The sequence below is a fragment of the Macrobrachium rosenbergii genome, chromosome 55, assembly GCF_040412425.1.
Source record: "Macrobrachium rosenbergii isolate ZJJX-2024 chromosome 55, ASM4041242v1, whole genome shotgun sequence".
Lineage (NCBI taxonomy): Eukaryota > Metazoa > Arthropoda > Malacostraca > Decapoda > Palaemonidae > Macrobrachium > Macrobrachium rosenbergii.
This window is the reverse complement of record NC_089795.1, coordinates 27070268-27094975: the sequence shown is the minus strand read 5'-3', so window position 1 is coordinate 27094975 and position 24708 is coordinate 27070268. Positions and strand designations below refer to the sequence as shown.

The 24708-nt window shown below is 35.3% G+C and overlaps 1 protein-coding gene across 4 annotated transcripts in view; it reads left to right on the top strand.

Moving 5' to 3' along the window:
• The first annotated feature begins 217 nt into the window (after positions 1 to 217).
• Positions 218 to 24708, top strand: part of LOC136835713 (uncharacterized) — a 78473-nt gene continuing 53982 nt past the window's right edge. Inside the window, exon 1 of one of the 4 annotated variants that reach the window (XM_067099576.1) lies at positions 218 to 338. Coding sequence is in view for 1 of the 4 variants with exons in the window: in XM_067099573.1 (XP_066955674.1) it covers positions 332 to 338 (7 nt within the window). In the remaining 3 variants the exon portion in view is untranslated. Of the gene's footprint in view, positions 339 to 10665; positions 10849 to 24708 lie in introns of those variants that run through there. The other 3 variants (XM_067099573.1, XM_067099575.1, XM_067099574.1) reach the window with 3 other exon arrangements.

Genomic DNA, 24708 nt, shown 5'->3' with positions numbered 1-24708 from the left:
GGGCTTTAAATCACGGCACATGGGTCGGACCCGATGAAAACCACAGAGTCACAAACGAGCTGAGCGGAAAGCCATGACTATGCAAGACAAAGTACATCGTCTGTGACGCAGCGTGGAGGTCCAGCTCGCTTCCCCGAGGAGAGGGAGTCCCGAGAGCTCTCATTAAACGCTGGGAAGACGTTCTCGCACTTGTGGCGTTCTAAACACGAATTGGAGGTTACGAGCAGCAATCCGAAGCAAAGCTGTGCAATCAGAGAGAGCATATTGGCCCAGCGTGGGTTGCAGAATTAACTGGATACAGTCTCAAGCCATCTCGCAACGTGGATTGATCATGCAAAGTGAGTCGCTGTTATCTCGAGCTCAGATATTCCGGAACCTCTCGCCTCCGGGTCTTATCGCGATGCCTTTCTCGGGAGGGGAAATTGGGGTTTTATCTAAAATCAGACTTTCTTTTTTTTTTCTTGTACTGGAAAAGGAAAAAGCTAAGAGGCAAGTAATCTCCTTGAGATTTATTTAAAAATGTGAAATTCCTTGTTACGGTAGTGATTCTGACACAAGAATAAACGGAGGGTCAATGAGTTTGCTATTTGGTATACTAAAAGTGTTTTTATTATTAATACTGAAAAGGTAAAGTCTCATACAGTTAAATCTATTACTGTTTATTTAAAATATATATATATATATATATATTATATATATTATATATATTATATATATATATATATATATATATATATATATATATATATATATATATATATATAGTTGTGAACAGAATAAATTTGATCACGTCGGGATCGAACCCAGGTCTATCATAGTACTGGGCCATATTAAGTAGTTGGAACCTGAGAGCAGCTGCACCCGGAATTACCTGGGCCAAGCTAACTGTGCATAGTGTAAAGAAAACTTCCCGACTCAGCAATGACTAGACAACTCTCGAATTATCCCTCTGAGTGAATAAGATAGAAATCATCAACACACAATCACGTGTGGAACAGAAATAAATTTCTGACTCACGTCGGGAGAACCCACTCTCAGGTGGAAAGCAAGGGCGTTACCCACTGGGCCCAAGTCAAAAGAAAACTCGCTGGTATGCAAATTCCTGGGGAAGGTTCCAACTTCTTTTGAAAAGTGAGAGTCTATCCCGACGTGAGTCAGAAATTTATTTCTGTTCACACTTTGAATGAAATGTTGTTTTCAGTAAGTTGGGGAAAACTCGCTGGTATGCAAGCAGTTTTTTCATTTTCTTCTTTTGATATCAGTGGGTAACGCCTCTGCTTTCCATGAGAGACCTGGGTTGATCCCGACGTGAGTCAGAAAATATATATATATATATACGTTGTACGACCGTGGTTCTTAAACTATGGAAACCGCGAGAGTAAAGAAATATTACTCTCTGCTTCCTTGAAAGCAGACTTTTGCGCTAGGAACCTCAAACCGGAACTACAAAAGTAGTCTATTACTCTCACGCTTTGATAGTTTTCAATAACGTTTTCATTTTCTTCTAATGATATCACTTCATGTTATATATGGAAATACCATCCAATAGGTGGAGATATGTGGTCTAAACCCTATACGTGTTTGAATTTTGTAAAAATATGGGAGAAAGGATGATTAGTCCTGACGGGGTTTAGCTATCGTGTACTGCAGAAGAGAAAGCAAATCATGTAAGGAAGCTGTAGTGACTCTGGGCGAGTCTTTAGATAAAGTGAAATCCACACAGAGCTGGAAAGGACACAGGGATGCAGGTATAGGAGAGGACTACAACAGGGACATGAAAAGACTTTGGATCAGGGGAAAGAAAGCTGATCAGCTAATCAAAGAATTTTGGTAGTAAAATGAAACAGCAAATGAGAAAAGGTTCATTTCTAGATACTACATCAACTACATGTGGCCCAGATATTAATAAGAAAAGAGAAAGTTTCTAGGAGGAGATTTTAACTTTGTTTTGTAAAACCAGAAAAGAAGTAGGTGATAAACAATGAGATGGCATAGGATGTTGGTTTGGAATACATCAAATAAATGAGAACTTGGAGGTTCTTCTAGAAATTTGTTCTGAAAAAGGCTTGATTGTTAGGCATATATGATTTGCGAAGAATCAAAGTCTACACTGGAAAGAGTAAATAATCAAAGAATTTGTCAGGTTATGTGATAATGAAGAGCAACTCTGTACTCTGTTAAAAAAATGATCAGTGACTGTCGATGAATTGTTGAACTAGACTGCACGAGTAGTTTAAGGTTAAAGAAGAAAGATTCGAAATGTGGCTGCAAATATGATTAGAACAATAGCGTTTCACAAGAAAGGAGTGAGAAAGACAAAGGAAAGGAGACTAAGTTAATGTGAAATTTTATAAGAACATTCAAAATCCTCGTTGTCTGATAAATTATCGGTGAGAATATGATGAGTTTAGTGAGGGTACACGGAGATTGAATGAACTGCATTTACAGGCCACAAAAGAAGATACTATGGAGGTAAGGAATAATGTGGTCAAGGCTGTATCAACATTAAAATGGAAAATATTCTTAAAACTTATGAGCAAACCTGGCAATGTAATTTAGGATAAAAATTAAATTATGTTAGTAAAAAAAAAAAAAAGAATACAGAAGGAAAGGTTAATGAGCAAATGAGCATTCTGATACAAACTACAGTTAGATAAATGCTGTCTGAAGAACATCCAGTCCCGAGTCGATGGAGTATGTTGAAAAACAGACGAGTGTGGGGATCGAATAATTACAGATCGAGGTAGTAAAATATGCTAAATCACTATAAAGTAAGACGTAAACAATCATTAGAACAGCAGAACTATTTGTTTCGAATCACACTTATATAAACAGATCTCTTGCCCTAAATGTAAAGTTAAGAATGCGTAGAAAGCTTTTTTATGAGGAATAATAAGAAGAGCAATTGTAGAATCATTTTACTTTGACACGTAACTCAATGGGACACAACAACTGAATCAAACTTATGTGCAAAAACACTGCAGATTCGCCCCAGTTGTTTGGACAAAGTCCAAATGCGCACAACAGGCCTCCTAACCCCTTCAAAACCTTACCACACTTTGTCGCCTTGCGGCAAGACCCCCTGCTGTCACTAGGCTGGCTGCATCTAAACAACCAACAAGCATTTGCACGAAAAAGAATAGTTTCAGATATGCATAGCCTATACACGAAAGAGTGCTCAAATATTGTAACTTTTTAATATATAACGAAGCAAAGGCTCGTCATAAAAACTGTACCGAAATATAACGCAAAATCATTCAGAAACATGAAAATACCACAATTGAGTAATTATGAATCCCCATCTGAACGGTGGCCTTTGGTAGTTCTTTCTAGTTGTGTAGTTAAGACTATTTTACACTGGTTTATTATTCTTTTGCCCTTTTTTTGTTATTCATTTCTTAGTTATAGCCTGCTGAGTCGACAGTGAAAAGCTACAGCTGATACTTTGGCCCTTATTGGCAAATGCATTTTAATTGCAACTTCTTTGGGGTGGCGTCCAAAGTAAGGTTCCTCCGATTAAGTTTAGCTGAAACGATATCGTCTGCATTTACTTTCTGTCGCCTAAAGAAAAAACCAGAGTATATTGTTTACTATTTGTTTTTCTTCCACTTTGCAATACACATAATTATAAAAGGGTGTACAATGCTTCTTGCATAAAGTTTTTACATAAAAGCCGCGAGATTCTAGCAGCAGTAAGACGAGTTTCATTCAATAATGAATGAAACTCGTCTTACTTAATGTAAAATAAAATTTGAATATAAGTATACTGCTTTCTTGAATGTATTATATTAAGCTAAACTATACTATGATAAAATATACAACATTTTATCTTTTGGGTCGTAGTATATATATATATATATATATATATATATATATATATATATATATATATATATATATATATATATATATATATATATATATAATATATATATATATATATATATATATATATAATATATAAAAATGTCGTTTAATATCCATTATATATATATATATATATATATAATATATATTATATGGTTATATATATCGGTATATATGTTCGGGAATTAATCCGCCGGATGAAAAACCGCTTATAATATAATTCCTCCGGTATTACATAAGAGAGAACTGAGGGGACATTAAGAATTTGATAGGTGGTTAGCATTATATATCAGTAAATAGGTATTTGTTCGGGAATAATCCTCCGGTATTATATATATATAGACAGAGACATTTGTAACTGACATTACATATACATTTATAGCTTAATGTTTATATATATATATATGTATATATATATATATATATATATATATATATATATATATATATATATATATATATATATATATATATATATATACTGACCAAAAATAATGATGTTATTAATGACGATCCTGCATTCGATTATTCTTCTCCCAAGATTAAAGTATACCGAGTTTATTCGACTCAGCTTTAGGTCGGACCTTTGGGGGTAAGTGATACGATTCGAAGGTGTCGTGAAAATAGAATGGAACAACTTTTTCCCCGGGAATACGATTCCAACTTTCTCCCATGGCTTACTCACCCGCCGACAAGCCCGCACATGCACACACATACACATACACATACACACACACACACCCAGTCGTTCGCTCGCGTGCAGGCACCGGGATACATCCTTGAGTTGCAATAACTTGCACGACAGACGCTTTGATCTGCTGAGTTGCAACCACTCGGCTCTAATGGTCGCTGCGATGCCGAGAGAGGGGAAATAGAGAGGCGAAGTTTGGGGAAGAAGGGAAGAACAAAGAGAGAGAGAGAGAGAGAGAGAGAGAGAGAGAGAGAGAGAGAGAGTTCAAGGTAGGAGTGTAGAAGACGCTCAACTCTGCATAGACTGTGAACCGAAACTCCTTCCGGTTAATTGCAGTGACATTAAACAATTATCAGGATACAATGGAGGCCTCAAACTCTCCGCCAATCTCCAAAGATGACGAACAAGGTGGTTTCTGAATAGAATGTGATAAAAGTCTTTAGTTGAGGCTAACAAATGAGGTACTTTCTGAAAAAAAATGATGGAAACCACTGGTGGAGACCAATGTACAATGTAGACCCTGAACAAAGCAGTTTCTGAACAAAGTATGAAAAAAATCTTTGGCTGAGGCTAACAAAAACAAGTAAAAAATGCGCCGAAGTTTCTTCGGCGCAATCGAGTTTCCTGTACAGCGTAAAATGCTGTATGAAACTATCAGCCACGGCCCATGAAACTCTCACCCGCGGCCCATGAAACTTTCTGCCACGGCCGGTTGGTGGCCTGTGCTATTGGCACCTATAGCGGTGCCAGACGCACGATCATGGCTAACTTTAATCTAAATACAATAAAAACTACTGAGGTTAGAAGGCTGCAATTTGGTATGTTTCATGGCTGGAGGGTGGATGATCAACATACCAATTTGCAGCCCTCTAGCCTCAGTAGTTTTTAAGATATGAGGGCGGACAGTAAAAGTGCGGACGGACAGACAAACAGCCATCTCTATAGTTTTCTTTTACAGAAAACTAAAAGTTAGTTTCGAACTAGAGTATAATAGGAATCTTTGATTAGGAATTAGTACTTCGATAATTATTGACAGGGTATGGTGAAAATAATTTGCCGAATCTGAGACGGATGAACAAAAGTCTTTCCTAAATTGAATATGAATTGACAATTTTTTTAGGTTGACGAGCATGGCACTATTAGAAAAATATCTACGACTGAGTTAACGAACATTAGAGTTCCTGAACAGTTTTGACTAGCAAGTCAGGTGGTTCCTGAATGTAGTATGAAAAGAACCAAGATCGGCAATGACTAACAATGTATGAAAAAGTATGAATAAGATATCATATAGATGTATTTTTGTTGCTGACGGACAGAGGAATTTTGAACAGTAGTAAGAATCTATAATTAAGCCTAATTAACGATGAAGGTCCTGACCACAGTTATGTTAAAAATGTATGGTTCAAGTTGGCAAACGAAAAAGTTCCCGACTTGTCTTGTTCAAACTAGTCTGGAAGTTATTACGGGAGACAAATAAAAGTTCTTGAACAGGAGTTCCTGATAACATTATTGTTGTGGCTGATACGCGAAAAACAGTAGTTCTTCAATATCATATGAATTCTATATAATGCTACGGCGTCATCCCTCAAGTCCTTCAGTCGTTAAGCGAGAACAACCCGGAGAGAGACAAATATCCAAGGCCATGCTGAAAAAAAATATTCTTCCAAATGCAATACGATACCAATCTATGATTGTGGCTGAAGGACCATGCAATTTTGACCAGTGATAAAAATCTTTGGCTCTGACATACGAAGGGAGGAGTTCCTGAAGAGTCTCATCATAACGAAAAAATTTTTCTAAATACTGTTAAGATAATATAACCTTCACCACAGGCTGGTAAACAAGGTCGTTTCTGAATGCGGTAACATTCTATATCGGGATTGCAAACAAAGATGTTCCTAAATGGAGTGTGGAAAAGTACCTATGGTTGATGTTGACATACAAATAAAATCTTATTAAATATAATAATGATAAACATTTAGCAGAGGCTTGTAAATAAGGTATTTATGAATACAGCTGAAGTTGGTAAATAAGGTAGTTCATGAACACGATAAATACCTTCAGGTGATATCCGACAATAAACTATTCTCTGTGACAGGATAGTTTTTTCTTTGGTCTTGGGACGGCCACGAATGTATAAATTAATGTCAGTCTCGCTCTGTATATTCAATTATTTTATAGAGCAAAATAGGTCACTCACCTCGTTGCCAGCTGTACGCCAGAATGAGACGTAACAGGACCGAAAATGAGAAATGTTGCAATGCGGAACAAATATACTGTATCAAAAGAGAAGAGACCTGATGAATTCTCAGAACTAGACTGCAAACTTGATCCAGAAGATGCAAGAGTTAAGCATCTATCTTTTTTCTTAATGATGACGAGCTGTGCTCTTCCGGTATAAACGCGTACATATCAAGTTAGCCTTCATTCTGATTTGAGTGTTTATTCTTAGATTATAATTTTGTTAAAGCCTTGGCATGGTGCATGATGTCTTTGATCTATGTAATAAGTATATTTGCATGTACATTAGTGCATAATTAAATATGAGTGTTATAAAGCAGAACGAATATAAATTGAGATTACATGAAAAACTAGGTCACATCCTATCTTAGCATGTATGTATGCATGTATACAAGCTAAAGTGATAACCACTGATTTCATATAAATGCATGCATGCAGTTGTATTATAAGTTAAGTTTCATTTTTGAGAATAATTATAAGTGTATTTCAATGAACAGCCTGGCCTTGTTCACATGCATGTATGTATGTATGCATGCGTGTCTATATTGAATCATGAACGTGAAATATCATAGACGAAAATGAATATTCATGTAAAAAAACCCAGTTCACCCCCGTCCTATTCCCTATCGACCCCCATTTATTATTAAAACAGTGGATGGCGTAAAACAGGAAGACTTGGCATCGCTAAAAGAAAGGGGAAAAAACCTCCCCCTTGCTTGCCAGCATAAAATCTGACGCAGGGAATTCTAAAAGGCAATGCATAAATTATGTTGATATAATTTAGAACTCCATTAAAGAATTCTTCAAAACTTTTAAATATTTTAGACTGAGCAGACTGCACAGGAGAAAGTTTTGACAGGTCCCAAAATTATCATTTGGCCATATTTATGAAGGAACATGCTAGGTGCATAAAGATAACGGCTGGCTTCCGGGGTACGGGGGGAGTTGGGGGGTTGCGCGGGAAGGGGTTGTGGGGAGGAAAGGGGGAAAGTAGAGTTCAGAGGAGTTCTTTAGAAAATTGTTGTTGCAGTAGATCGAACAGGCCTGAGGCCGGCACTGGCGCTTAATTTGACAGTAGTCCATATGGGGAGGTTTTAAACTATATGGCTTTGTATGGGTGAAAATCCCAGCTGGTAAAAATATGTACAGTTCAGGGAGGTTTGAAATGATGATAGTGATATTAACTACCCCAATCTTTATAAAAATAGCAAAATAAAACAAGTAGCAAATGCACTGAAGTTTCTTCGGCGCATTCGAGTTTTCTGTACAGCGTATTTGAATCAAGGCCACCGAAAATAGATCTATCTTTCGGTGATCTCGCTATAATGCTGCATGAACCGCTGCCCGTGAAACTTTAAACGCGGTCCGGTGGTGGGATGTCCTATATCGTTACCAGACGCACGATTATGGCTAAATTTAGCTTTAAATAAAATAAAAACTTCTGAGGCTAAAGGGCTGCAATTTGGTATGTTTGATGATTGGGGGGTGGATAGTCTGCATACCAATTTGCAGCCCTCTAGGCTCAGTAGTTTTTGAGATCTGAGGGCGGACAGAAAAAGTTCGGACAGACAGACAAAGATGGCACAATAGTTTACTTTTACATAAAACTAAAAAACATTTTCTCCTTTTTCATATAAAATACACACACACACACACAAACACACAGAGATACACACACACACACATATATATATATATATATATATATATATATATATATATATATATATATATATATATACATATATACACACATATATATATCGTCACAAGTTATTAACTGATACAGGATGATGATAATAATAATAATAATAATAATAAGAAGAAGAAGAAGAAGAAGAAGAAGAACTACAACAACAACAACAACAACAACAACAACAACAACAACAACAACAACAAGAAATATGTATTTTACGATTTCAACGTTTCTATTGTTATTAAAGTGATACATAAAATCCCCCTTTTTTTAAACCATCGTCATCATCAAAGATATTACGGGCAAGACACACTTTAATCATTGCCACCACCAGTGTTCCTGGAAACGACGACAACAAACCTATTCCCGGATTCCTAACATTCCGGAAGACATTTCAATCCGATATCACTTAAGGCATGAGGTTGGCGGATGACCGTATAATATGCAATTCTCTAATTTCGGTCTTAGTTATGACTTCTTTTGTAACTTTTTGATATGTAATGCAAAAATACGTCAGCAGACACACACAGACACTATAATATATACACACACACATATATATATTACAGCGTGTATGTTTGTGTGTGTAACGTGTATGTTTGTGTGTGTGTGTGTGTGTCTCCTGATGTATTTTCGTCTTGCATATCAAAAGTTACATACATACATACATACATATATATATATATATATATATATATATATATATATATATATATATATATATATATATATATATATAAGAAATTGACGAACGAGAATCAGAAAAACTCAGACGGTATGAAGATACCTGCAAGAAACTTATTGATGCCATCAAGGCAACTGCTTTCAACGAATATATATATATATATATATATATATATATATATATATATATATATATATATATATATATATATATATATATAATATATATATATATATAAATGAAATTTATCACATCACCGTGATTCACATCCAAGCATTAAGCTTACTACAAACGTCCTTTAATATCTAATTCGCTCTACCTCGGAAATATATATATATATATATATATATATATATATATATATATATATATATATATATATATAAATATATATATATATAAGTATATATATTATCGTTCTGTTTAGGGAAGTGACCTAGCCATAATTAACCTGTTTTCTCAACCGTCTTTTGGGATGAGGTTGATAGCTTTACACTCTTTTTCCCACCCTCGCGGGGTCGTACAAGATCTATTGGTCAGATTCCCAGAATACTCGCATGCTTTATAGCCAGACTGACCTACTGATTTTTCGATTTTCACCCTTATTAAAATGAGTTGAACTAAAAGGGTAGAACCTTCCTCTACTCACCAAGCCAATGGGGATATGGTCGTTAACCCCATAAACCTTTTCTTGACACCAATCAACCCGTCCATAACTAAGTGGACCAGGGGGTTGCGCTAATGAATCGAACCTCGGTTCTTTTACATACGAACCCGGTTCGTTACTGTTGAGTTCTTCTATGATTATCTGACTATGCGTGCTTATCAAGAGGTCTGGAGATGAGTAAATCATATGCATCAACAGAAAAAGAAGATATAAGTGAAAGCCAACGGATTGAGCTGCAAAATGTCAGCAAACAGCTAGATACGTACGAGAATTTGGAGATTTTAACTTGCACAAATAAGGAATCAGTCAGTTAGATGTCACTTGATAGGAATGTAAAACTAGAGAAGTGGAGTTATTACTATCACGAAACATACATAAGCATACATACATAACCACTACTGCTGTATTCATTTAGCTATCAACATAATTTGTAATCGCTATCTTAGTACTGTTTCTGAATCTGCGGCTGCTGTTGATAGCAATTTTTCTATTACTAATAATAACGATAATATTAATAATAACGATGAGAGCAGGAGTCACAATAATGATAATGTTTCACTGGTAATAATATGCTAAAAATCAAGGAAAGAATTCTAAAAGTAACAGCAATCTCAGTGATGATAACGGTGGTAATGGTAACAAAACAACCAAACGAGCACCCAGGTCGCTTCAAAGATCATTTTCGTGCAGCAGCAGCAGTAGCAGCAGCAGCGGCAGCATCCAAACCATCTGCACTGCAGCAGCAGCAGGAGCGTATTGGCAGTATGGCACCCTCTGGCATCTCTCCCTGGGTGCCATTGGGGTCCCAAGGTCAAACAAGCTATAGGCCACTCGGGCTGTATAGAACGAAACCCCTATGATCTAGTACACAATAAGACAGTGTTGTGTTGTGACTCGAAGTTACGGAATAACTGTGTCTCTCTCTGTCACTTCTTGTTTTTTTTTATCTCCGCTCTTTTCTGGATACCGCTTGAAGCACTGGCACCTGCGTAGGCTTTTAGGTAAGATAAGAGGGGTCCAGTTGGGTACAATGGGGTTTTGGTGTCCGCGAAAATTAGAAGCTTGGATCTGATATAGCGTAAATAAACATCTCACCTTATGAAACGTTACCATCAGATGCAACTACAACATACAATCTTTTCTTCTCGTCGCATCGATGCACGGTAACCGAATGTTAGCAATGCATATTCAATTTCCAACGTTGCATCAAAGTAAACTTTAACAATCCGTCATTGTAGCCTCTCGTTTGAGTTTTCTTCAGAGGACAAGAACAAATGAGGTATTTCCTGCGTGGTGTTTTTGCCGGGAGCTGCCGGGTACTCAGTGTGTATTATGATGGAGAATATCACAATTTGCTTCTATGTTATTGATATTAAAGTGGTGCCATACTGCGCCCTGTCACTTTACTTTGCTTTTTCACTTGATAATGTTATCTTTATTTTGTTACATTGATTATGGCATTTATTTCTCTCGACTTTGTTCGTTTAATGATATTAAGCTATCGCTATACGATTCTACTGTTCAGGTATGCACCGGAGATTTATAGAATTTGGATTAATGATAACAAATTTAGAAATATCTAAAATTAAAAGTCTGTCACGCACTTTTTATTTATTGCATTCAGGTCTTTTAATTTTTATGCTCAAAATATCTTGACATTTACAGTCTTTCAGGCATTAATAAATTCCTGCAAGTTTAGCTCAGGCTAGTTCTTTCAGGTAGAATAAAAACTGTCGGCCATGTGAAGGGGTAATGATGTTAGTAAATCATGTAAAAAAAAGGATATCTGCATCAAGAGAGAGAAGATATACCTTATACAACTATAAAGCAAAAGTACCGTACCTGAATCCAAAGAAAGACGCTTTTCCGAAACAAAATAGAACCATAACATTCTAAAAGATCGCGGATTTTCGACTTTCTGTTGTCACTTGAAAACTAAGAACTATCTTCACGGAGATTTCTAAACAGTCACGGATTCGCCGGAAGGCAGCAATTTGTGTCAAGATTTTCCTTTCGTGCAGTACCAAATAAGACCAGCACATGAGTCGTAAATATACTCGAATAACCATGCCGCCAGGTAGAAATTTGTCTTTCATCACAGACAGTTTCGAAATATCTCGTCTCTCCCGTAGAGCATTCTTCTCATTGAAGAAGATAGAACTTAAATGAGAGCGAGTTTGGTATGTACTCATTCACAAAAATGTGGCTCTTATCCAATGCAAGTTTCGTTCAGTGTTCTTTACGACAAAGGGTTGACTTGGTGTGTTAGTCCGCCATTAAGGGAGAGCTTGAAGCCAGGGGAAGGTACTGATGAGACTGTCACAGGTGTTTGGATAATGCTGAAATAGTGAGGTTCCTATTGACCTGTGTCACTGTTGATCACAGGTATGAATTACAGCTTGATTCTCTGGCTACAGTTCCTCGGTGTCTACCAATATGGCAAGAAAGATTCGTTGCATGTATTGGAAAATAAAAAATTAAAGAATAAAACAAAAGAACTGAAACTTGAAACAAATATAAAATATTAAAGAAAATAAAAAATATATATAGGAAAGCGCGTCCAAAAGTTTTTTGAAATTGTTTATAAGATATTTCGATTATAAGCGAACAGACATCAATATCCAACCTACTTTTATCCTCATAAGAAACTGAGAAGTAAACAGCATTCAAGAAGAGATTGAATTCCTTACATTCCCCAAAAGTTCATCGTGGCGTGACAACCAACGATTATCGTACCGAGAAAATACGAAATAATTTATCAGCAATTTTGAAGCCAGTGACAAGTGAAAAAATTTCTGACTCCCCTGAAACTGTTCATTTGTTCATCAAAAAGCCTCCTTGACTCAAGCAGGCAAGCACGCTCAGTGAAACTAATCTTGTGATCGCTTCTGTCCATGGTCCTGCATGATGATGATGCACTCTCTCTCTCTCTCTCCTCTCTCTCTTTCTCTCTCTCTCTATGTTCTTCTCTCAACGTTTTTAGATGGTCCAAGTATGGTCCCCTCAGTTTAACAGTCTCTTCTCTCTCTCTCTCTCTCCCTCAGTTTAACAGTCTCTCTTTCTCTCTCTCTCTCTCTCTCTCTCTCTCTCTCTACGTTTTTAGATTTAGATGTTCTTGCGCAAGTATGATCCATCAGTTTCTCTCTCTCTCTCTCTCTCTCTCTCTCTCTCTCTCTCTCTCTCTCTCTCTCTCTCTCTCTTGTCGTTGTTTTATCAGTTGTTCTTGTGCTAACATGACTCCTCACTTTATCAGCACCCTTCTCTCTCTCTCTCTCTCTCTCTCTCTCTCTCTCTCTCTCTCTCTCTCTCTCTCTCTCTCTTCTTTTTAATATATGCATTTTTTTTCTGTCGCTGTAAAAAGATATTCATGTTGTAATCATTTGCAACTTCTGAACGGTCAAGAAGGATACTCAGAAAAAATTAACATATTATTTTTGCTTGAATTCATGGTTCTCAACTATGTAATCGTGATGAGGAACACATTTAAGGAATATCTAAATTCAAATTGTTTTTTGTCGCCTGATATGACCTCAAGACAAGAAGTCTTCTTCTTAGTCTTCTTCTTCTTCTTCTTTACCCAAATAATTAGGGAGGTCGACCAATCAAATTGAGTCGCCTTAAAAATCACTCCCTGAGCTTTTTTTCTTTCCTACTAATTGGTTACCATATACAAGATCTTCCTTACATCAGTTACTTCCATACCATTCTGTCTGGGTTATCAGCCTCCGCCCTGAAAATATGTTCTATCTCACAATATGTTTTGACTTATCATCTCCCAGCTCCTAAATCTTTCTCCCTATGAGATACTTGAAGTTCGTTTCAGCAATTCCATTATTTTCCGTTTAAAAATCCGTTCTCCTCAGTTCTCAAACACCACGCTTTAGCACCGGAAATTAAAACTGACCTTCTTGCCCTACACACCATTATTATTATTATTATTATTATTATTATTATTATTATTATTATTATTATTATTATTATTATTCGGTGTGCTAACACATTCATATGTAATTAAGAATTGTATTGTTAATTCTTGCTCATTTAATTTCTTTGTAATTTACTCTAATCGCTGCTGCTATATATTTTTCGCTATTTCTTTATTCCATATGAAAGTGTGCTCGCACCAAATAATAATAATAATAATAATAATAATAATAATAATAATAATAATAATAATAATAAAAGGAAAATAATGAAGTTGCTGAAGAGAACTTCAAGTATCTCATATGGAGAAAGATTCAGGAGCTGGAGATGATAAGTCTAAACATATTATGCGATTTGAAAATATATATATATATATGTGTATATATATATATATATATATATATATATATATATATATATATATATATATATATATATATATATATGTATATATAAATATATATACCTAGTGTTTATTCTTAATTTAATGTCTTTGTATTTTACTGCAATTGTTGCTACTGTAAATTTTTCTTAATTTTTTTTTTTTGCATCAGATGGATTTCCTATGAATATGTGCCCACACAAAACAGTAATAAAAACGATAAATATAATAACGATGAGAAAAAGCAGAAGGCCAGTGTTAATTGCCAAAGCTAAAGTGTGGTTTTTGAAAACTGACGAGAACACGTCTCTGACCTGGAAAACAAAAATGAGGTTGATGAAGCGAAAATGGAATATCTCATAGCAAGAAAGATTAAAGAGTTAGGAGATGATGATAAGTCCAAACAGAACGTAGGATAGGACAGTCCTCGTTGTTTAGAGCATGTTTTCACGATGGAGGATGATAACCCAAACAGAATGGTATGGAAGATCTTGATCTTGTAGATGGTAACCAGCTGGTAGGAAAGAAGGTCAGCTGGTAATTTGGAAGGCGACGCAATGGGAGGGGTCAATCCTCCCAATTACTTGGGAAAAGACAGAGATGTTGGTGATGATGAGGTTGACATTTTTCCTGGCTTTTCTCAACAACCTATGTGAATATATATATAGGCTATATATATATAATATATATATAGCCTATATAATATATATATAGGCTATATATATATATATATATATATATACATACATATGTATGTATGTATGCATATATATACATATATGTATATATGTATATATATACATATATGTATATATAAATATATATAATATATATATGTATATATATACATATATTATATATATACATATGTATAAATATACATACATATACATATGTATATATATAATATATGTATGTATACATATATATACATACATATATATATATGTATATACATATATATATATATATATATATATATATATATATATATTTTTTATTTTTTTTTTTTTACAAAAGCCAAAAAAGTGTCAAGTCAATGATACAAGATACTTTAAAGTAAAGCAGCTTTACTTTCTCTCTTTAACCAGCATCGGTAATTCCAATACAGGAGGAGGAATGTTCTGCAGCTTGGATGTACCTTGTTCCCACAATGAGGTTCAGTATCTCAGTAAATATTTCCAAGAAAACTGTCATCCAAGATATTCATCTGTCGAGTATTCTAAGACATTGCTAAATAATGATTTCCAACCGTCAATATCTGTTCCAACAGGTTCGTTTTCCACTGTTGTAATAAACTTTATAATGAAGTGTTTAAGTTGCCCTTCCACTAAACTTCTTTGAAATCAAGGAGCGATTGATTCCTTTACTGAAGTTTAAAGCATATTTTTTAAGTTAAAGTATAATTTACACATATACTTAGCCTAGATGTAATATTGGAATTTATCACAGTCCACCAAAAGGATGCTCAAAGAGAGAATTGATCAAGATGGAGTTCTCAAATGTTAAGGCACACACAAATAAATGTGGAACTCATATTGCACATGATGATTCTGAAATAACAAAACAAGACGCTGATGAAACATTTCTCTCTCTATCGTCGACCATCTAAGTACCCAACAACTCATGGTTGGTTTGTTTCAGATTATGCCGGTCTCATCTGGTTAGGTGCTAAACTTCTAAAGGGTATAAAAGGTCTCGTATGGACCTCTGGCCCCCATAGTTGATTAGTCAGTCCTTTTACTACTCTTTTATTCATAATTGAACTGAACTGTGACTCGTGAGAGGATAGATTATAGGAACACCCTCTCCCATCGTGTGAGAAGCATAGCATTTTATATCTACTGTATAACTCCGCATCTCTTCGTACTCAGCGTGCTTTTCCGTGCTCAGTCTGTCGAGATATTGGGGCGTTAGGATGGTTTTGATCATTTTCTGTTTTTTTTTTTTTTTTTTATTTACGTTCTTCCTGCCGCGGTCATATTCGTGATTTGATTTTACATTTTATTTTTATCTTTGTCCCGATGATGGGGACATATTTTAAAAGGCTGGTATACATATACATACATACATATGCTTATATGTATATAAGTAAATTAATATATATATATATATATATATATATATATATATATATATATATATACATATATATCCACACATATGTATCTGTGTGTATGCTTGTGCGTGCGTGCGTGCGTGTGCGTGTTTGCGTGCTCTCTGGCAATATTCTTTGGTAAACAAGTAGAATATCCGGGTGCATGGTCCTTTCGCAAAACTACATAATTATTTGCAAATGTGGATACGTGTGATGTGAATGATTCCATGTGCATGAAGGACGAAAGTTGTTAAATGCAATAAAAAGACTTCTATCTCTAATGAGATAGCCACTGCTTATCTCTGAGACATTCTGCACAGTTCCCTCTCTCTCTCTCTCTCTCTCTCTCTCTCTCTCTCTCTCTCTCTCTCTCTCTCTCCTAGTGTATAATAAGGAAAAAAATGTATTCAAAGAAGCAATAGTAATGAGGAATAGTCATTACATCTCCAGAATTCATTGGGCTGTTGTCAAGACTAAACAAAGCACTACCAGTCTTTGTTTATCTCTTTGCTCGAAAATGATACTTCTGGCCTTGTAGCCAATTTACAATTCATTAAACATTTAAGACATGTCCTTAGTTAACTAGATTGTTTGTTCGTGATTGTCTGTTTACTTAAACATCGTCCATCCAATACCGAGAACATGTCAGGCAAGCGACGTCTCCAGAGAGAACGCGGACATTTCACGAATGAAAACGAAGCAAAGTTAAGGAAAGATAAGAGAAGAATTATGACTAGGAAGAAGGAAGAAGAGAGAGGGATGGGATAACCCGACTGATTGACTTCCAAAGCAGTTTGTCATAATCTATAATATACTCTTCAACTAAATTCTTAAACCAGTAAACCGAAGGCACCATGAAATATCTTAGCAAGAAACAGATAATAGAAAAGAAACGTAATGATATCAAAGACCTTTAACTAGAGACTTTATACATACATATATACATATGTATATACATATGTATGAATATATGTGTATGTATATATATATATATATATATATATATATATATATATATATATATATATATATATATATATATATATATATATATATATATATATATATATATAAATTTACCACAGGTCTACCCCAAGCAAATCAAAAGTCCTTCAAAGAAGGCATCGTGCTTACCCCCATACAAAATGGGAATAAAAGCACGTTAAAAAAGAAGAAGAAAGATATATATATATTATATATAAAATTTACGAGACAGAAATAATAAGATGAAACTTAATCCAGTATAAGGAAAGTACACCTGACTGAATCCTCAGGGAAACATATCGAAACCCAAGATTGGAAAACCACGGCACAATATATCATTAGAGAAAAGATTCGGTCGTCATCACGTGACATAAGCCAACCGTGCGTTCTAAGGACGATTCAGCAGCCACAGAAAGTAGCATATAGAAATACCGATCAATTAAGATAAACGAGATGATGCTGAGCACCTTAGCTGCTTAGAAAAGCTGCTAAATGTCTGGTTCGTGGCACTGAACACGTCCTGGGTAGGAATCGCTGGGACAAAACACTGTTCAACAGTGCCACCTTACTCGAAGGTCTGAATCAGGGATGGGTTGTTATACACGGGCAGCGGATATTAGTCATAACCTAAACTGGGGCGAACCCGCGACGCGGACTGATACAGACCGATCAGACGTCGTGGTTTTGAGCGGCCGTGTCGCTCTGGCTTCATTCCTCTGATGCTGAGACGGACAGCCGCATGTGAGAGGTGAAAAAAAAGAGACGCTTTTAAACAGCCGAAAAGTTAAGTTTATCTTAGTTTAACCAGACCACTTTTGAGTTCATTTTTGAGTTCAGGATATTTAGCCTGGCAAGGTAAGCACTGGGCGCACTTCCGGAGTGGCTGAACAGCAAATTAATTAGATCCAGAAAATAAAGATGAAGGGCAAAGGTTTTAAAGGTGGAACTGGAAGAAGTTAAGTATACCCTAGTTTAACCAGACCACTGCGCTGATTACAGCTTATTGTGGAATCTGAACCACATTGTGACCAGAAATGAATTTCTATCACCAGAAATAAATTCCTCTAATTCTTCACTGGCCGCTCGGAGAGTCGAACGCTGGGCCAACAACGTGCTAGCCGAGAGCTCTACCCACCCCTCCAATGAAGAACTTTTAAACAACCGAATAGTCCCAGTTGGAAATGAAAGAGAATCTGGGAAAACTAGAGCACAGCTCGTCGGTTCCCTCACTAGGTTGTTTTCTAGAGAGCCGCTTCAGTAAATAGATACATGGCCCGGAATGAATGAAGGCCATTGGGGTGCGTCAGGGCTGGCCGGGCTGTCGCATTTCCTCGTGACTTGCATTGACGCAGTCACAGCGTTCTTGAGGTTTGCTTCGTGGCGTTTGCTTGTTCCGTCCCCGTTCTGGTTCTTTCTATTGCAAAGCTTCTCATTGCTGATCGGGAACTAGCATACATGATATACATTATAAAATTGTTACTGTTGTTATCAATATTGGCTAAAATACAACATTAGCTGAAAAGCAGTCCAATACAGAAACAGAAGTCCAATGGCAAAGATAAGTCTGTAAACAGGAAATGATAAATTAAAATTAAATAAGACTAATAAAAACCAGTCTGTTCGGAAAGTGACACGCCTGATATATTATAAATTCATTATTGGTATTATCATTAGCCAAGCTTTAACTTTATCTGTAAAGCAGTTCAGTTTAAAAACAGAAGCACAGAGGCAAGCTTAATCTATAAAGTAAAAATAAAATCAAACAGTAAAAAAAAAAGACAAAACTATTCGATTCGGCGACTGACATGCCTCATATATTATAAATAAAATATAAAATTTACGCCAGGGGCCAAGCGCTGGGACCTATGAAGTCATTCAGCGCTGAAAGGAAAATTGAGGGTAAGAGGTTGAAAGGGTGCAACAGGAAGAAAACAACTTAGTTGCACCATGAAGCAATTGTTAGAAGAAGGTGGAAAGTAAGATGAAAGCAAAATATGAATGGAGGTACAGTAAAAGTAATGAAAGGGTTGTAGATAGGGGCCGAGGGGAAGATGCAAATAACCTTCAGTAATGCCGACAGTGCACTACGTGAGGTGCAATGACGGCACTATCCCCACCCCATGGAGCAGATAAATTATTATTATTATTATTATTATTATTATTATTATTATTATTATTATTATTATTATTATTATTCAAACAGCAACTTGATTTTAAAAGTAACTTAGTACAGAATTTGAAATACAGAGGTATGGATTAATCCTTAAAGGAGAAATAATAATTCAAAATCAAATAAGATAAACAAACAAAAAATTAAGCCAGGCCACCAATGATATTATTTACTCCAATCTTCGGGCTTTCCAATAATCCAGTTAAGCCGCTTACTTGGCCTGGAATTTTAGGTTCACTCATTTTACCTCTTGGTACATGACCTAAATAATATAAATATTTCAGGATTTTATATATACCCATATTTGACCAGAAATCCATTCAGAGTTGAGATTTCCGCTTCAAGTAAAGATAAATCTGGAAAAGTTCTTCACGCCAAAACAAGTCTCATTTTCATCCCAGGTTTTGCTCTTTAAGTAAGGAATATTTAGATATGATAAACATAAATAAATGTCATCATACCAGATCACGTATGATGACATTTATTTATGGATTTCTAGTCAAGTATGGGTATATATAAAATCCTGAAATATTTATATTATTTAGGTCATGTACAAAGAGGTAAAATGAGTGAATCTAAAATTCCAAGCCAAGTAAGCGGCTTGAACTGGATTACTGGAAAGCCCGAAGATTGGAGTAAATAATAAGATCATTGGTGGCCTGGCTTAATTTTTTTTTTTTATTTATCTTATTTGATTTTGAATTATTATTTCTCCTTTAAGAATTAATCTATAAAAGAAATAGCATCATAAAATCAAACATACTAAAAAAAAAAAGAATGAATCAAGCGATCATTTGCTTGATTCACACACACACTGAACGAAGAAATGGAAGACTAGACAAAGGAACAAAAAAATTGCACCCAAAATATCAAAAAATGCGCCGAAGTTTCTTTGGCGCAATCGCGTTTTCTGTACATCATATAATAAGGCCACCGGAAACAGATATATCTATGAGCCGCGGCCCATGAAACTTTAACCACGGTCCGGTGGTGGTCTAGCCTCTATCGTTGCCAGATGCACGATTATAGCTAACCTTAACCTTAAATAAAATAAAAACTACTGGGGCTAGATGGCTGCAAATTGGTATGTTTGATGACCTGAGGGTGGATGATCAACATACCAATTTGCAGCCCATCCTCAGATCTAAGATCTGAGGGCGGACAGAAAAAGTGCGGACAGACAAAAGTGCGGACGGACAGACAAAGCCGGCTCAATAGTTTTCTTTGCAGAAAATTAAAAATGAAACTTTTCTAACACATCTTATGTACTCAATTAATCAGAACAATGCGAATAATTCCACACTTTACGCATTCATTGACACACAAGAACTCTTTATTAGTATATTTATTTACATTTAAATGGAGAGAAAACCTCTATATGAAACTGGCCGATGGGCTTATCTGAACACACGATCAAATTTATGTCGTTACAAAATACGAAAAAGTACAGACATTCGTTAATATTTCCCAGCTAACGCGCATGCACCCGATATAAGAAAAGAATAATTTGAAAACCTTTTCGTAATTCAAAATCCTGCATGTACTCTTACGCACTCAACAACAAACAATCAAGCAAAAACAGGAAAAAACAAAAACAAAAACAGAGATCCACGCGAAAGCAAGGGCGCACGAAAACAAACACATTTTGCTGAAACGAAATTGGGTTGTTTCATCCGAAGTGGGAGAGGGGGAAAAAAATAATTCATGAATTCGCCCCCAAAAATCCCAGACAGGAGAAATTGGAAGCTTAAAGCTAAAGGGATAGAAAAGAAAAGGAAAAAAGGGGGGAGAGGGGGGGCGGAGCAAAAATTAAATAATGGTTTTTATATTCCTCGACAAGTTTCTGCTGATTCGTTTCTTCTCTTTTTATTTTATTTTTATGTCTCATCGCCAAGGTTATTTAGTCTTGTTGTTCGTAGATTGCTATTTCTTTTATTATTGTTTCATAAAAAAATGGTTGGTGTCTGATTCGCAGTTATTTTTTTTTTTTTTTTTTTCATTTCAAATCGTCACTTTTTCTCATTTCCTTCTGCCTTTCCGTCTTTCAATATATATTTTCGCCTATTGTGTATATCTTCGAAACAGAAATGTAACAGCTTTAAAAAATTTTACAAGAAAAATATGCAGATGGGTATTTTTCCTTAGTTAAATCTGCCAAAAAGAATTAAGACTGATAGCTTCCTTTCTTTGAAATCGTTGAAATGTTTATTCTCACTAATGGATAATTCTGTTTTCCTGAAACAATTTATAATTACACGTGCAAATTTTTCGTTTCTCCTATAAATCAATAATTGGACTGGTTTTTTTATCTCTCTAAAGATATACCTGTAAGACATTTCAAGTGCTTAAGGGTCTCTCTCTCTCTCTCTCTCTCTCTCTCTCTCTCTCTCTCTCTCTCTCTCTCTCTCTCTCTCTCTCTCTCTCTATATATATATATATATATATATATATATATATATATATATATATATATATATATATATATATATATATATATATATATATATAAAATATATATATATATATATATATATATATATATTATTGTAAAAATATATATATTCAAATAAATTCTTGTAACAGTTACAAAAATATTCGCTCTCTCTCTCTCTCTCTCTCTCTCTCTCTCTCTCTCTCTCTCTCTCTCTCTCTCTCTCTCTCTCTCTCAAGAAGTTGCATAAGTAATATAGTCACTATGCAAATATTCTTTTTTATGATAACAAAATTCTACTCTCTCTCTCTCTCTCTCTCTACAAGTTGCATAAGTAATATAGTCACTATGCAAATATTCTTTTTTATGATAACAAAATTCTACTCTCTCTCTCTCTCTCTCTACAAGTTGCATAAGTAATATAGTCACTATGCAAATATTCTTTTTATAATAATATAAAATTTTACTCTCTCTCTCTCTCTCTCTCTCTCTCTCTCTCTCTCTCTCTCTCTGTTATTTCTCTTTATTATTATTATTATTATTATTAAAAAGAATGGCCGTCTCTCCCTCTCTCTCTCTCTCTCTAGAAGTTGCATAAGTACTATATATAGTCAATATGCAAATATTCTTTTTATAATAATATAAAATTTTACTCTCTCTCTCTCTCTCTCATTTATTTCTCTTTATTATTATTATTATTATTATTATTATTATTATTATTATTATTATTATTATTATTATTATTATTATTATTATTATTCTCTCTCTCTCTCTCTCTCTCTCTCTCTCTCTCTCTCTCTCTCTCTAGAAGTTGCATAAGTAATACAGTCACTATGCAAATATTCTTTTTTATAGTAACATAAAATTCTACTCTCTCTCTCTCTTTCTAGAAGTTGCATAAGTAATATAGTCACTATGCAAATATTCTTTTTTATAATAATATAAAATTTTACTCTCTCTCTCTCTCTCTCTCTCTCTCTCTCTCTCTCTCTCTCTCTCTCTCTCTCTCTCTCTCTCTCTCTCTCTCAAACGAGAAACAGAACCCCTCCGCTAATTTCCAGAATGGGATTTAAAATGAAGAATGGCCTCATGACAGGAAATCCCGGAGCTTTTTCTCTCTGATCTTCATTGCCTTCAGCGGCTATGATCCAGATCACCCGCTAACATATTGCTTATGGCAGCTGCCTCAGCCACACACCCTAACGTCGTTTACCTTTCAAAAGAAGTTGAGAAAATATTTTTCTTTCATCGCAATACTTCCTTCCTCCCCTCCCTCCCTTCTCCCTCTCTCTCTCTCTCTCTCTCTCTCTCTCTCTCTCTCTCACTCTCTCTCTCTCTCACACTACACACACACACACACACACACACACACACACACACACACATACACATATATACATATATATATATATATATATATATATATATATTTATAGAATGGATATATATATATATATATATCATATATGATATATCATATATATATATATATATATATATATATACATATATAACATATATATATATATAATATATATATATATATATATATATATATATATATGTATATGTATATATAGTATAAGGGTGTTTGCTTGAGGGAGAGACTGAGGACTAAAACTCCCTTGCAATGCTATTTTTTCTTTTCTTTTCTGATCATTATTTTCGTTTCTATTATGTCGAAACTCTTCGAAATTCACCTAGTAATTCAAAGACTAGATAGACAGGTACATTTTATTTGAACCTCAGCGTTTCTCAGTATAAGGGTGTGCAGTGAACATAATCCAACAGTGTTGGGATATGGGGGCTGCATGCAAGTAGCGGATCATGCGAATACGGTGGAGTGCTATGTTTGATCGAGCATCAGCTAAGCGACAGTTGGTCTTGAGATGCTTGAATGTATTCCCGAAGATTCTGTGCTTTCTTGCTCTCTCTTTCTCTAAACTTAGGCATCTTATTCTGTTTTGAAAACTAGTTTATAAATCTTGACGGGTATGTTGTGTGATGGTCTTGCCTGTTGTGTGTGTAGGTCTTCCTGGTATTTAGGGCGGGTTGGGTTCCACCACAGTTATGATTATTTGAAACTCCAGATGTGCGCTTTCCATAGGTCAAATTATGTGGTTCTGGAGGCATGATCATAAATTGGTATCTCTTTGTAAGTAGATGAAGATCCTATTAAAGCATTTTTTCAGTCAGAGTATGAGTTTGGTCGTCCTCCCTCAGTAGGACGTTTTCATTTGTAGACCATGTTCACCTTCCAAAGCATGAGTTACTTTGAATCAATCGTTATCTTTTTTTTTTTTTTGCAATAGGCAGTAAGGTTGGTTATCTGTGCTAGATTGGTAGAGGAGATGTTCCTGTCGATAATATATCGAGAAGCTTTCTCAGCCTTCTGGTAACAATTACTCATGAGCACCTGGTGCTATGATTTGATAGGTACTGGAGTGCCTTCATATTACGGCTGATGTTTTAATTAATTTGCCATTTCTCATTTGCCAATTTGTTGGTGAGCTGGATATTCTTATTTGCACGTCCATTATTACTAAGGTCGTGGAAGGTTGCGTCTAGCTCTTTGTGAGCAGTAGTAATCAGAATGGTTCTCCTGGTGTATGTTGACACCACACTTTGTAAGTTTCTTACACAAGATGTTTCCTCCTTCTCTTTTGTAACTAAAATTTTTAACAATTCAGTTTGCACCACATAAATGTTCTGATAAGTCACCTTCCATCTGTGTTGGACTGCCTCTGAATGTACTAGTTGGATACCTGTCAGTTTGGGAATGAAATTTGGTTGCAGAATGTTGTCAAGTCTAGAAGTGTTGCCCTAAGGTAACTGACATCAGTGCCCTGATTTAATAGTTTAGTGACATGAC